The sequence below is a fragment of the Rutilus rutilus genome (genome assembly GCF_951802725.1).
Source record: "Rutilus rutilus genome assembly, chromosome: 16".
NCBI lineage: Eukaryota > Metazoa > Chordata > Actinopteri > Cypriniformes > Leuciscidae > Rutilus > Rutilus rutilus.
The window spans coordinates 1,997,196-2,009,799 of record NC_140224.1 but is presented as its reverse complement, the minus strand read 5'-3'; the positions used below and the strand labels follow the sequence as shown (position 1 = coordinate 2,009,799).

At 39.2% G+C, this 12,604-nt stretch overlaps 1 protein-coding gene across 1 annotated transcript in view; it reads right to left on the bottom strand.

Annotated features, from left to right (window-relative positions):
• Positions 1 to 12,604, bottom strand: part of rab26 (RAB26, member RAS oncogene family) — an 87,358-nt gene that overhangs the window by 46,090 nt on the left and 28,664 nt on the right. The window contains exons 3-4 of the mRNA XM_084434755.1: positions 8,512 to 8,553; positions 6,023 to 6,089 (exon numbers count right to left, since the gene is read on the bottom strand). Coding sequence (XP_084290881.1) covers positions 6,023 to 6,089; positions 8,512 to 8,553 — 109 coding nt within the window. The remainder of the gene's footprint in view (positions 1 to 6,022; positions 6,090 to 8,511; positions 8,554 to 12,604) is intronic.

The window sequence follows — 12,604 nt, the reverse complement described above, 5'->3', positions numbered from 1 at the left end:
TCTTGTGAAAAGGATATTATAACACCCATTTAAAGACGACACTATGCAAATTATTGCAGAAGTGAAATCAGCTTCAAAAAAATGAAATGTTATTTAAGTTAATACTGTAAGGCAAATTTAGATTTTACAACATAATTTGGACCCTAAAGTTACTATAAAATCAAAGCCATGTGTGCAACCAACAATTTAAGCAGATTGCATGGTAAAAGCCATTTAAAAAGTAGCAATTTAATGACTCAAACATGTCCTAAAATCCTTTTGAAACAGCCATAATTTTGTACTTATGAAGCTTGAATGTTTTACTGTGTCATAAATATCAACCACTTCATGTCTCCATGTACGATGTGATGTCTGTTCTTCCCCTATATGTCAGTATAGCATATGCAAAAGCTGGAACAAAAGATGTGAAATGCTGCTTCAAATGCATATTGGCCTGAATAAACAATAAAACTGGAGCAGGGAAACAAAGACTCTTCACAAAGTGTCTTTTCAGAGCCGAGTTCGACTGACAGGTGAGTGGCACTACAATAATGACTGCAATTAACAATCATTATGTCAAAACCATTTCTGAAGCCCATTATTATCTTGCTCTCAAAACCCTGTCCAAAAAAAATGATCATTTATTACTGACCCATGAGAGAGAAAGCAGAAGAGTGAGCCGTGACACACATCTCAACTACAACTAGCCACAAACCACAGCACCTTTAACTCGGAAAGCCTTTTAATCACGGATATTAGCTCTGCATTTGGTTTATACTGTGGTTGGAAATCAATTTAGGTAAATAAGACTGAGCATTGAGACAGTTCGCTTGTTTAAACGAATAAACCTCATGCATCATTGATTTTATATGAATGGGTTTCAAAGCTCCACTCAAGAGCGTCTGTGTCCTTTTCCCTTCACATTGTGTTTGTTTGTTTTATCTGATGAATAGTGTATGAATATTCTGTAGATCTGGTGATAGTGCAGGTAAAGAGAGCTGAAGAATCATCATTTCTCATTCAGATCTCGCTAAAACATTTCTAGGTCACATTTCACCCTAAAGCCAAAATAAATCATGTTTTAAATCAAGAAAATGAAGCCTATTTTTAGGACCACCCCCCCCCCCAGTTATCATTACCATCATTTTTATGAGCATTTTATTCCCATTATCCTCAATGGGAATTCCTGTTTTCTGCTGGTACTCGTCAACGAGTGATTCTACATCCTTTAATCACCCACTACCTAAACTTAAAGTCCCCCTGTGGTCAATAACTGTATCCCTTAAAACTCATCTTTGATCACCAAAATGAAAAAAAATGCCTTAAAATATCTCAAATGTAACTCGACACCCTTGCCTCATTTAGTATGCGCGGTTCTATGAATATGCAAATGAGCCCCGCCTCCACTCACTCACTCAGCTCAGAGATCCACTGGTTGACGATCACACGTTGATCTGATTGGTTACAAGGTAGTTTGTGACGTCAGAAACACCAGCGATTTCAAAGCGTGTTTTTGAGACTGTCTTTGGTTCACTGCAGTTTTAAGGAGGAAATACTCAGCAATGGTGTCGACTTATGAATTTACACATGGTTTGACTTAAAGCAGATTAAAAACACCACATAGACACATAAACAACATTAAAAGCTGGATTTTCACCACAGGGGGACTTTTGGTCCTAAAAACAGAGATTATTTTTTAAACAAAATATAATTTCTTAATTCTTATTTCTTTCATGTTTTGGGGATGAAGTTTGACTTGGACACACGAGATACAATCATTAACAACAAATGATGGAATAATGTTTGTATCAGACCAGGGTCAGCAACTAATGGGGCTTAAGGCAATACTGGCACTAACTTATAAAAAAAAATGCTGCTTTTAATATTTATAACATTACACAAGCAAGTCATATGTCAGCACGATTGCAAATGTGATATTGATTTTATGTTTATTACTTATAAAGCACATTAATATTTAACAATATTATTGATCTCCTGCATTGATACCATTATATGAGAACTGAACTGAGCTGGACGATGAGAGAGCGGCTATATATAAATTAACTAAATTAATAACTTTTTACAACAGAAATGAACCATCACTGAACTAATAATCTGGACTATGACACTATTGTCTTCTAGATCTGCTGTGCAATAGAAACAATCTTTGTTGCATTATATTCCTGTTATCACTGTAAAGCTGCTTTGAAACAATCTGTACTGTAAAAACTCTATATAAATAAAGGTGACTTGACTTGACTATTAATGAGCAGAGTTTATTGAGGCAAAATTCATAGTTAATAGTGAGAATTAGACCCTAATCTAAAGCGTATCACTTCAAAGAATATCATACCGTTATAATAAAAAGGTTGCATTTCAGAAGCGCATGATAATTCTAATGCATTCGTCTCCCAGATCTCACATGAAGGTGTGCTTTCCTCTGATCTGCAGTGTGTGTTGCAGTGCCACGTCTCTCGGTGAGCTGGACGACACACAGGCACAGATGGGAGAGGCAGTGTGTGGGCGTCAGGAGTGCAGTCGCTTCTACACACTGATTCACTCTCAGACTAATAAAACCCCATACATGCAGGACAATACGAGAGCCACCATCCCTAATGTCTGAGCCACGGACTTCTCTGGGATGTGATTATGGGTTTGCATGCACATCAGGGGAAAATGTTGGCTGCATAAAAGTGTGCATTCATTTAAACGTCAATCAAACGTCAAAGTGCATGCTGAGTGTGTGTGTGTGTGTGTGTGTGTGTGTGTGTGTGTGTGTGTGTGTGTGTGTGTGTGTGTGTGTGTGTGTGTGTGTGTGTGTGTGTGTGTGTGTGTGTGTGTGTGTGTCAATGCATCAGAACCTCATTTAAAAAGGTCATAATAGCTGTGGTTTGTGATCCAATCAGTCTCGTTTGAAAGTGTAAGAACGTGGGCTGGTGTGGGTGGGTCGCACATGCTCTCAAAAAGCGTTTTTTTTTTTGCTTAAGCATCACTGAAAAATTAACAATACACTAAAATGGGAACGCAAAACAGCTACTCTGGATACAGGAACATGCATTTTGTTATGACTGTTTGTCATTTGGTTCTGCTTTAGATGGTCGATACTTTAGCAGTAAGTGCCTCTTTCTGTTCCAGGCTGGTTGAAACGGCTGAAACACACAAGCACGAATGCAAGCTTACATCATTGAAATTCAGTAGTGCATCTCTGCTAAAGATATATGTTTGGTACAATGTATTATGAATTCAAGAGATATTTACTGTATGCTGAACACGTCTTTACAACAGGATAAAGTGTTACTACAGGATTTGCACACAAAAGTCGCTTTGCATTATGTTTTCTACACGAAAGACTGCAGGAGGACCCTTTAAACTATGTTTATCCCCTTTTACAAGGTCTTCTTTTTTTTTTAGCTCTACTAGAACAGGTTTTCCTGCTTGAATGTTGATTATTTTCCTCATATTCTCCATTGTTGCGGCTCCTCTCTTCCCAGTCTGTCAGTAACGCTCTGTTTACTTCCTGTCTCTATGAAGCCCCTCCTTCTGAACAGCACTCTGTGCTCTGATTGGTCGGCTGGAGCAGTGTGTTGTGATTGGTCGAGCGCTTCGAGTGTGTTTGGGAAATGTCCCGCCCCTTAACCGCCAGTTTCAACACACTACTAACTAACTCAACCAGGCCCCGCCCCTTTATTCTGCGTATTAATTATTTAAATGAGGAATATTGTGACGTGTTCGTTCCCGGAAGAAACTCAAGACTACAATGGAGGCGTTTCAGCGAGTAAAAAAAAAAAAAAGTAAAACACTTGGTTTAATGTTCTAATACAACCACCAAGAACCGAATTTCTCTCACATTTTTTCATGTCATCAACAAAACTTTTATGTTTGGCATTTTCTCTCCCATAGAAAACCATTATAAGGTACAAAAACAAAAAAACTAAAACATTTGCACTTTATGGATGACTAAGTTTGATGAACCTATGGGGAAGAAAACGCGTATCATAAACGTGTTGTTTTGGATAATGATGTTGTTTTGGCAATAAATAATGTTTATGACATGCTAATCATATATGAGTGATTCTCAACTGGTCAATTCTGAACGGGTCGTGGACAGCAGGAGAAAAACAACGCTGAATGCAACTGATAAAATGCAGCTAAACATATAATCATGCAATTATGACGGCACAATAAATGGGTTTTAGAAAAACGTTTCTTTTGTAACATCAAATAGGACAAATTCATCAACCATTTTTGCAGACGCATTAGACAGATGCATGACCTCAGAAAACACATCAGAAGTGGGTTCATGGGTAAATCGCACTTCTATTTCAATGTTTTTATTGATATTCAATTTAAATTATTTTTCCCTTTTCTCGAATATAAAGCCCAAAACAACACGGGTGAATCACACTTTATGCACTTACAACAGTTCTGTTTTCTCATTCATTTCTAACATGTCAGGTTGTGTTTATGCAGGTCATAGTAATATTCATAATTCATTAATTCATAATACATTTGTAGAGGCATTTTAGTTTATTTGTATGATAAACCGATGGGACGCCACTTAAATGTAAAATCTAAACAAAACTAGTTGAGAAGCTGAAAGAGAGAGATAAAGTGAAGGAGAAACAGAGAGCAAAATAGAGTGTCAAATGGCTTAGATGTGCCATTTTTAGAATTATATTAATAAAAGCATGAACTAATTCACAGCAGGAGTTTAGACAGAGAAACACTGCCAAACTTTTGCAACTCTAACACTTTCTTAATCTGTTTTTTTTTTTGTAGTTGTTGTTGTCTTGTTTTCCTTTAAAAATATCATGAAGACATCATTTTTCTCACCTCATTTGCATTTTAATTCCCTGGTTTTATTAATCGTACCCTCGTTTTAACAAATCGTGGCCACAATTTACTAATTCGTCCCATTGTTTTAGTAAAAGGGGTTTAAAAGTTAGTTTAAAAGTTCGTTATTTTGATTATTGGGTGTAATAGAATATGTTAGCATGCTTTAGGGCCAGATTTACTCAAAAAAACCTCTTTTGGCGTTAAAAAAACTACTGTCGGGATTTACTAAAGACACGCGGTGAAAAATGTCAGCTGAAAAGGCGAGGATAGGGTTATTATTGCATATGCATTTGTAGGAGTTTCCCTTTCAGACGCAAAATGTATGGGAGAGGAGTATTTAAATGATCATGCACAGTGATTTATACGGTTTACGCTCATCAATTTACTGGTATTTGCTGCATTATTTAAACCAGACGCTAATTTGCGCTACTCTTGGTAGATTGTGTTCAATTTGCACGTCGTCAGTAGATCATGCTTAGTAAATCTGGCCCTTAATGTTCAAAAAACACCCATCTCCTCCAAAGCCCCTCCTTCTGAGTGCTCTGATTGGCCAGCTGACCCAGTGTGTTGTGATTGGCCAGCTGACCCAGCGCTTTGTGATTGGCCAGCTGACACAGTGCGTTGTGATTGGCCAGCTGACTCAGTGCGTTGTGATTGGCCAGCTGACTCAGTGCGTTGTGATTGGCCAGCTGACCCAAGTGTGTTGTGATTGGCCAGCTGACCCAAGTGTGTTGTGATTGGCCAGCTGACCCAGTGCGCTGTGATTGGCCAAACACCTCAAGCGTGTGTCGGAAATATAACCATAATCTTACCTTACGTGGAGGCGGGGCTAATTTGCATATTCATAGAACAATGTATACTTAATGAGGCAAGGGTGTCGAGTTACATTCAAGATATTTTAAGGCATGGAGAATTTTTTTTTCAAGAATAAATCATTTAAATTTGTCATTTTGGTGATCAAAGATGAGTTTTAAGGGATACAATTATTAACAGCAGGGGGACTTTAATAACACTGTATCATTTCGAGTCAGATTTTGAAAAAGTGGATGATCAAGCCAATCGACTGGAATGAACTTGAGCAGATCTTTCACAGTGGTAAGTTCACACTAATTCATTTCATAATTTTAATTCATTTCTAAATTTCATCCATTTTCGGAAGGCCAAACAAAGTGGATTTGCTTTCACGTGTAAGTAAAGTGCAACTCACCATGTGCATCTCGGTAGTAGGCATGTGTCACACTCCTGAATCGCTCCTGTCCCGCCGTGTCCCAGATCTACAGGGCAAGAGGAGACACACACTTAACCTGCTTCATTCACACATTCATCACACACACACACATCAGATCTGAGTCGAGAAGCAGAGCAGCGCTTTAATTAGCCTGTGTGTTATTGACGCGATGCAGAGGACAAGCATGAGGATTTATGGCTGAGGTCAAGACCTATTACACAGTCCCTGTCCTGATAAGAGCAGCCTGTCTCACACACACACACACACCAGTCGGAAGGGTCGTGTTTCACGCTGATGAAGCTGATGTGCAAGACATGAATCCTGATGAGCAGGACAGCCTGACATTAATAAAGCCTGGGAGATAATGCACACACACACACACACACACACACACACTCTAAACACACTATACACACACAATAAATGAAGCTTCTGTCATTATGTACGCATTCTCATGTCTTTTCAAATCTGTATGAGTTTCTTTCTTCGGTGGAACACAAAAAGGAGAATATGCCACATATGTTTTTCCACATATAATGAGGGAAATTGTCTCCACATAATCACTAGAAAGCATCGTGAGCGACTCCGAGTCAATGCAGACGTGAGATTCTTTGTGTGACAAACAGACTGCGATGTAATAGACTCACTTTGTATTGTTTGCATAATTATTTTATTTTTCAGTGCGCACAACTGTTGCTCTTAGAGTTCGCTCTTGTTTAACTGAAGAGTGTGACTGCTATTCATAGGCTGGATTTTGTATGACGGATTTATAGCTTTTTTGTTTATATTAATATATTAATGTATTTTAATACCAGGTACACACACACTCTCCCTCTCTCTCACACACACACAAACAAATACAGACTTACACTCTCACACACACATACACTCACACATACACACAGACACACACTCAAACAAAAACACACACACACACACACACACAAACAAAAACATACACACACACACACACACACACACACACACACACACACACACACACACACTCCCACTCACAGACAAACACTCCCACACTCACACACACAAACACACTCACACTCACACTTACACTCTCTCACACACACACACACACACACACTCACTCTTACACTCTCTCACACACACTTACACACACTTACACACACTTACAGACAAACACACTCACACTCTCTCTCACACACACACTCTCTCTCACACACTTACACACACACACTCCCACTCACACTTACACTCTCTCTCTCTCTCTCACACACACACACACACTTACACACACACACACACACACACACACACAGACACTCCCACTCACAGACAAACACTCACACACACAAACACACTTACACTCTCTCACACACACACACACACACACACACACACACACACACACACACACACACACACGTACACACACAGACACTCCCACTCACAGACAAACACTCACACACACAAACACACTTACACTCTCTCTCTCACACACACACACACACACACACTCACAGACAAACACTCCCACACTCACACACACAAACACACTCACACTCTCTCTCACACACACACACACACTTACACACACACACACACACACACACACACACACACACACACACACACACACACACACACACACATACACACTCACAAACATGCACACACACACACACACACACACACTCACACTAACTCAGACACACACACACAAAAACACACAGACACTCACACACACACACACACACACATACATACACACACACACACTCACAAACACGCACACAGACACTCACACACACACACACACACACACACACTCACACTAACTCAGACACACACACACAAACACAAACATTCACTCACACACTCTGTCTCTCTCACACACACACTCATTCCTATGGACCGGTCCACAATAATTACCAGCCCCAGAAAGTCTGTACTGTAACTGTAACTGTAACACTATCTCTGATATGAATGTGGTTATTCATCTGTCTGGTTTAATAAAACACACAGTGCAGTGAGTCTGTGTGTACCTCTCACTAGTGCGAGTCGTGCTGCTAATGAAGCGTTAATGATTAATGACGGCCTCGTTAAACTCTCATTAGAGCTGATCCTCCAGATGTACATTCAGTGTTTACTAACTCAATATTAGCCAGAGGGAGCAAAGCAGCATCCCTACTATTTAAAACAGCAAAGATATCATTGAAATGTGATCATTAAATCATCGGATTACTCAAGGGTTTAAAGTGATAATTTAAATGCCGACAGATCGTATGAAATCTAAAAGCTTGATTTTAGACAAAACAGAAACAAAAATATGACAAAAACACTAAGGAAGAACATCTTTTTTTGCAGTTTAAAGGCCAGTTTAGATCAGAGTTAGATCAGAGAGAAGTTCTGCTCTGGTTTGCAGTAAAGCTGTAAACCAACTGGCGTCTTGAGATATCGTTAAAAAGTTGCATGTAAGAGAGGATGCTCACCTGTAGTTTAACCCTCACACCGTCGATGTTCAGCACCTTATTCTGCAATAAAAGAGAAAGAAAAGGAAAGGTCAGTCTTGCAAGTCCTGGATTTGAACAGCTGTCTCGTTACCGTTTAACTCTGGATCACTGAGCAGAAGCGATTCAGCAGAGCAGATCCATCAGGTTCTGAAGGTGAGATGAGTGTGAGTTTGCCTTTTAAACTTGTATTGAATCTCCAGAGATGCTACTGTCACGTCACACAGCTCGTTTCGGCTTCAATCCCAAAGTCCAATAGTAAGTCTTTACGGTAACACTATTCCGATGCATATGCTCTACTGTAGCCGATTAAAGTTAGTGTTCATTTAAAACTTTTGGTTACACTTTATTTTAAGGTGTCATTGTTACAGTGTAAGTATATATTTAAGTACTGTGTAATAATAATAATTAATAACATGTACTTACTATAGGGTTAGGGTAGGATTAGGGTTTGGTTGAGGGTTAGTTGCATGTAATTATGCATAATTTACTGTTATTACTATGGTAAGTACATGTAACATATGTAACAGGACACTGTAAAATAAAGTGTTTTTTATACCTATGTTGCATACATAGGATTTTAAGTTTCACATAATTTAAAAGCTTTTTTTCAACCCAAGGGCTGGGTAAATATAGGACAGAACACGTTCGGTTAATTTTACCCAGCAAATTGGGTTCTTTATTTAACCCAGCATAATGGGTTGATTCATTTTTACTATATGCTAGCTTTTTCTTTTTCTATTTACTTCGTGAATGTTTACGGAATAACTTAAATCCTCTAAACTTGAAAAAAATATATAATCCACACAACCACTGGTTTGCATGAGGATTCCTTTATTTTTGACCATATTTTACAGTATATGTTTTATAGTTTTGAATGCATATTGCATACATTTAAGCTCATTTAACAAATATTAGAAGAAAAATGTAACATTTTTGTCCCGTTTCCACCGTAACGGCACTGGATCTCGTGCTGATCTCTTGCGATAAATAACTCAACCCCTGGGTTGTTACGTCTGACCCAGGATCTGGGTAACACAAAAACTACCCAAACACTGGGTTGTTACGTCTGACCCAGGATCTGGGTTACACAAAAACTACCCAAACACTGGGATGTTACATCTGACCCAGGATCTGGGTTACACAAAAACTACCCAAACACTGACTACCCAAACACTGGGTTGTTACGTCTGACCTAAGATCTGGGTTACACAAAAACTACCCAAACACTGGGTTGTTACGTCTGACCTAAGATCTGGGTTACACAAAAACTACCCAAACACTGGGTTGTTACGTCTGACCTAAGATCTGAGTTACACAAAAACTACCCAAACACTGGGATGTTACATCTGACCTAAGATCTGGATTACACAAAAACTACCCAAACACTGGGATGTTACATCTGACGCAGGCTCTGGGTAACACAAAAACTACCCAAACACTGGGTTGTTACGTCTGACCCAGGATCTGGGTAACACAAAAACTACCCAAACACTGGGTTGTTACGTCTGACCTAAGATCTGGGTAACACAAAAACTACCCAAACACTGGGTTGTTACGTCTGACCCAGGATCTGGGTAACACAAAAACTACCCAAACACTGGGTTGTTACGTCTGACCCAGGATCTGGGTAACACAAAAACTACCCAAACACTGGGTTGTTACGTCTGACCCAGGATCTGGGTAACACAAAAACTACCCAAACACTGGGATGTTACATCTGACGCAGGCTCTGGGTAACACAAAAACTACCCAAACACTGGGTTGTTACGTCTGACCCAGGATCTGGGTTACACAAAAACTACCCAAACATTAATTTGTTTTAAAGTTTTTCCCAGACTTTTAGTTGAGATGTTCTCAGGGCACAGTGCAAAAGACCCAACTAATCAATAATTAAATCTTGCCTTCATTATTTTAAAGATCAGTTTATCAGTTGTTGCAGCTTTGATGAGAATTAATAGAAATCTTTGCATCTCATATTATTTTCAATGTTGAAAAACCTGTGGTAAATTGGCACCATGATGGGTGTTTTCCTCTCGTCATGCATTAATCGTGAAGAGGTCTGTTTGCAGGCGTCCTGAGAGATGATCTTAATCTAAGCGCATATAGAGTTGATCCACACAGTCTAATGAGTGTGTTATACGCTCTCATTACACTGTCACACATAATGATGAGTGAGAAAACCAGACCACATTTACACACACACACACACACGTTTACATAGCCATCTAAATGGGGACATTCCATAGACGTAATGGTGTTTATACTGTACAAACTGTATATTTCTGTCCCCTTACACTAAACCTACCCATCACACAAAACTTTCTGAATTACATTTAAAAAAAAACCTTTAATTACTTCGATTTAATTACCTTTAATAATTTTTTATACCAGATTTACAAATGAGGATGTCCCTAAATGGAGTTTTTTGGAGATTTTGGTCAATTCTGGGTACAAATTTGTTCCCAAAATATAGTTAAGTTACACACTCACGTGCACAAACACACACACACACACACACCACCAGTCATTTATTATCAGCAGTTTGCTGACTCTGAGATCAAGGCTAATAAAGTCATGGTCAGTCTGTTTTATTAATCTGGTGTATTTTCTGTATGTTCCTTCATTGCAGCTGGTGACGAACACACTGACAAACAACTGCGCTGTCATCTTCAGTGCCAAGGACAAACTCCAGGCATGTCTTGACATTAACCCGCCTTCATCACAGTGCTGAAACGCAGTAAAGTTTCCCGAAAAAGCTCCTCCTCTGCTAAACAGCGGGACACCATCATGACGCGGGTCAGAATATGATGGTGTTCGGTGGCGATGCATCATCATAACCCTGCTGTCACACTGAGCACAAACTCACATCATACAGCAAGTTCAATTCAGCAACAAACCGAAACTGCAAGAGCAGCACGAGGCCACACATTACCGTGATTTTACCGTGGTAAGAGGTGTTCTGAGGTACAATGCAAAGTATGCTTTAAAACAGTGGAAACAGCAGTATGATGCACAACACTGGTGTTCAATATATCATATCATATTGAACATTTAGTATTAATGGCAACCTTTGTTGCACCGAGTAAAGTGTAATTTATTCCTGTGATCAAAGCTGAATTTTCTGGGATTACTGCAATTAATAAAAAAATAAATAAATTTGCAATGGCCTCAAACCTGGATCAACCAATTAGAACGAGTCAGAAACTCATTATTATAATGCATCGCAGTCCTGGTTCCACTTCATGTGATGATACACTGATCATAGCTTTAGTAAAGGTGAAGGGAAGAATCATTGCATTCCCTGAAGTTGCTGATACCCTCAGCTCAAGGTGTGCATTGTTAACACGTCCGGATAAGGAAGAGGTCCCTAGACACTTGTTAGTTTGTGTCATAAATAGGGAGGACAGTGTAGACATCATGTGAACACCTACACTTCTTCCCTTCCCAGCAAATTAGATCCGGCGAGAAGAGATGCTTATGTAAGGGCTCGATTCTGAATCCACTTTGTCATCACATTTGCATCGGGACACGGCCAAAGCCTTCAAGACCAACACTCGAGTAAACGAGCCACTTTTAGACTTGAAGCGTGATTAAAACGGACCCACATTATAAACAGCCTCCAGAGAAAATCTGCAAACAGAACGACGAGCTGATTTAATTTCCGCGTATTTCAAATTAAGCACACGAGTGGATTTTGAATATTCATCAGCATTATTAGACGCAAAGCACAAGTGTGCTTTTACAGGCATCTGGGCACTTTGCATGAGGAAAGACTAGCCAGATGAACATGATTAAATCACAAACCAATGCTTTGTTTGGTGTGTCAGTCAGTGTCTGTAGGGAATGGTTTAGTCTGTTCAGTTTCAGCTCAGCAGGTGATATTACATTCAATACTGACATTGTCAGGCTCGTGTTTTTAATAATAGTTTTGCCTCTATCCGTCACCATACAGGTTGATTGATTGGTGAAATGAGAGCCATTATAACTAAACATCATCATGAGACCAGACCGATATAGAAACAGTGAAAGTGAGCAGAGGATGATGCTTTTGTAGTCTATTATCCTTGTATAA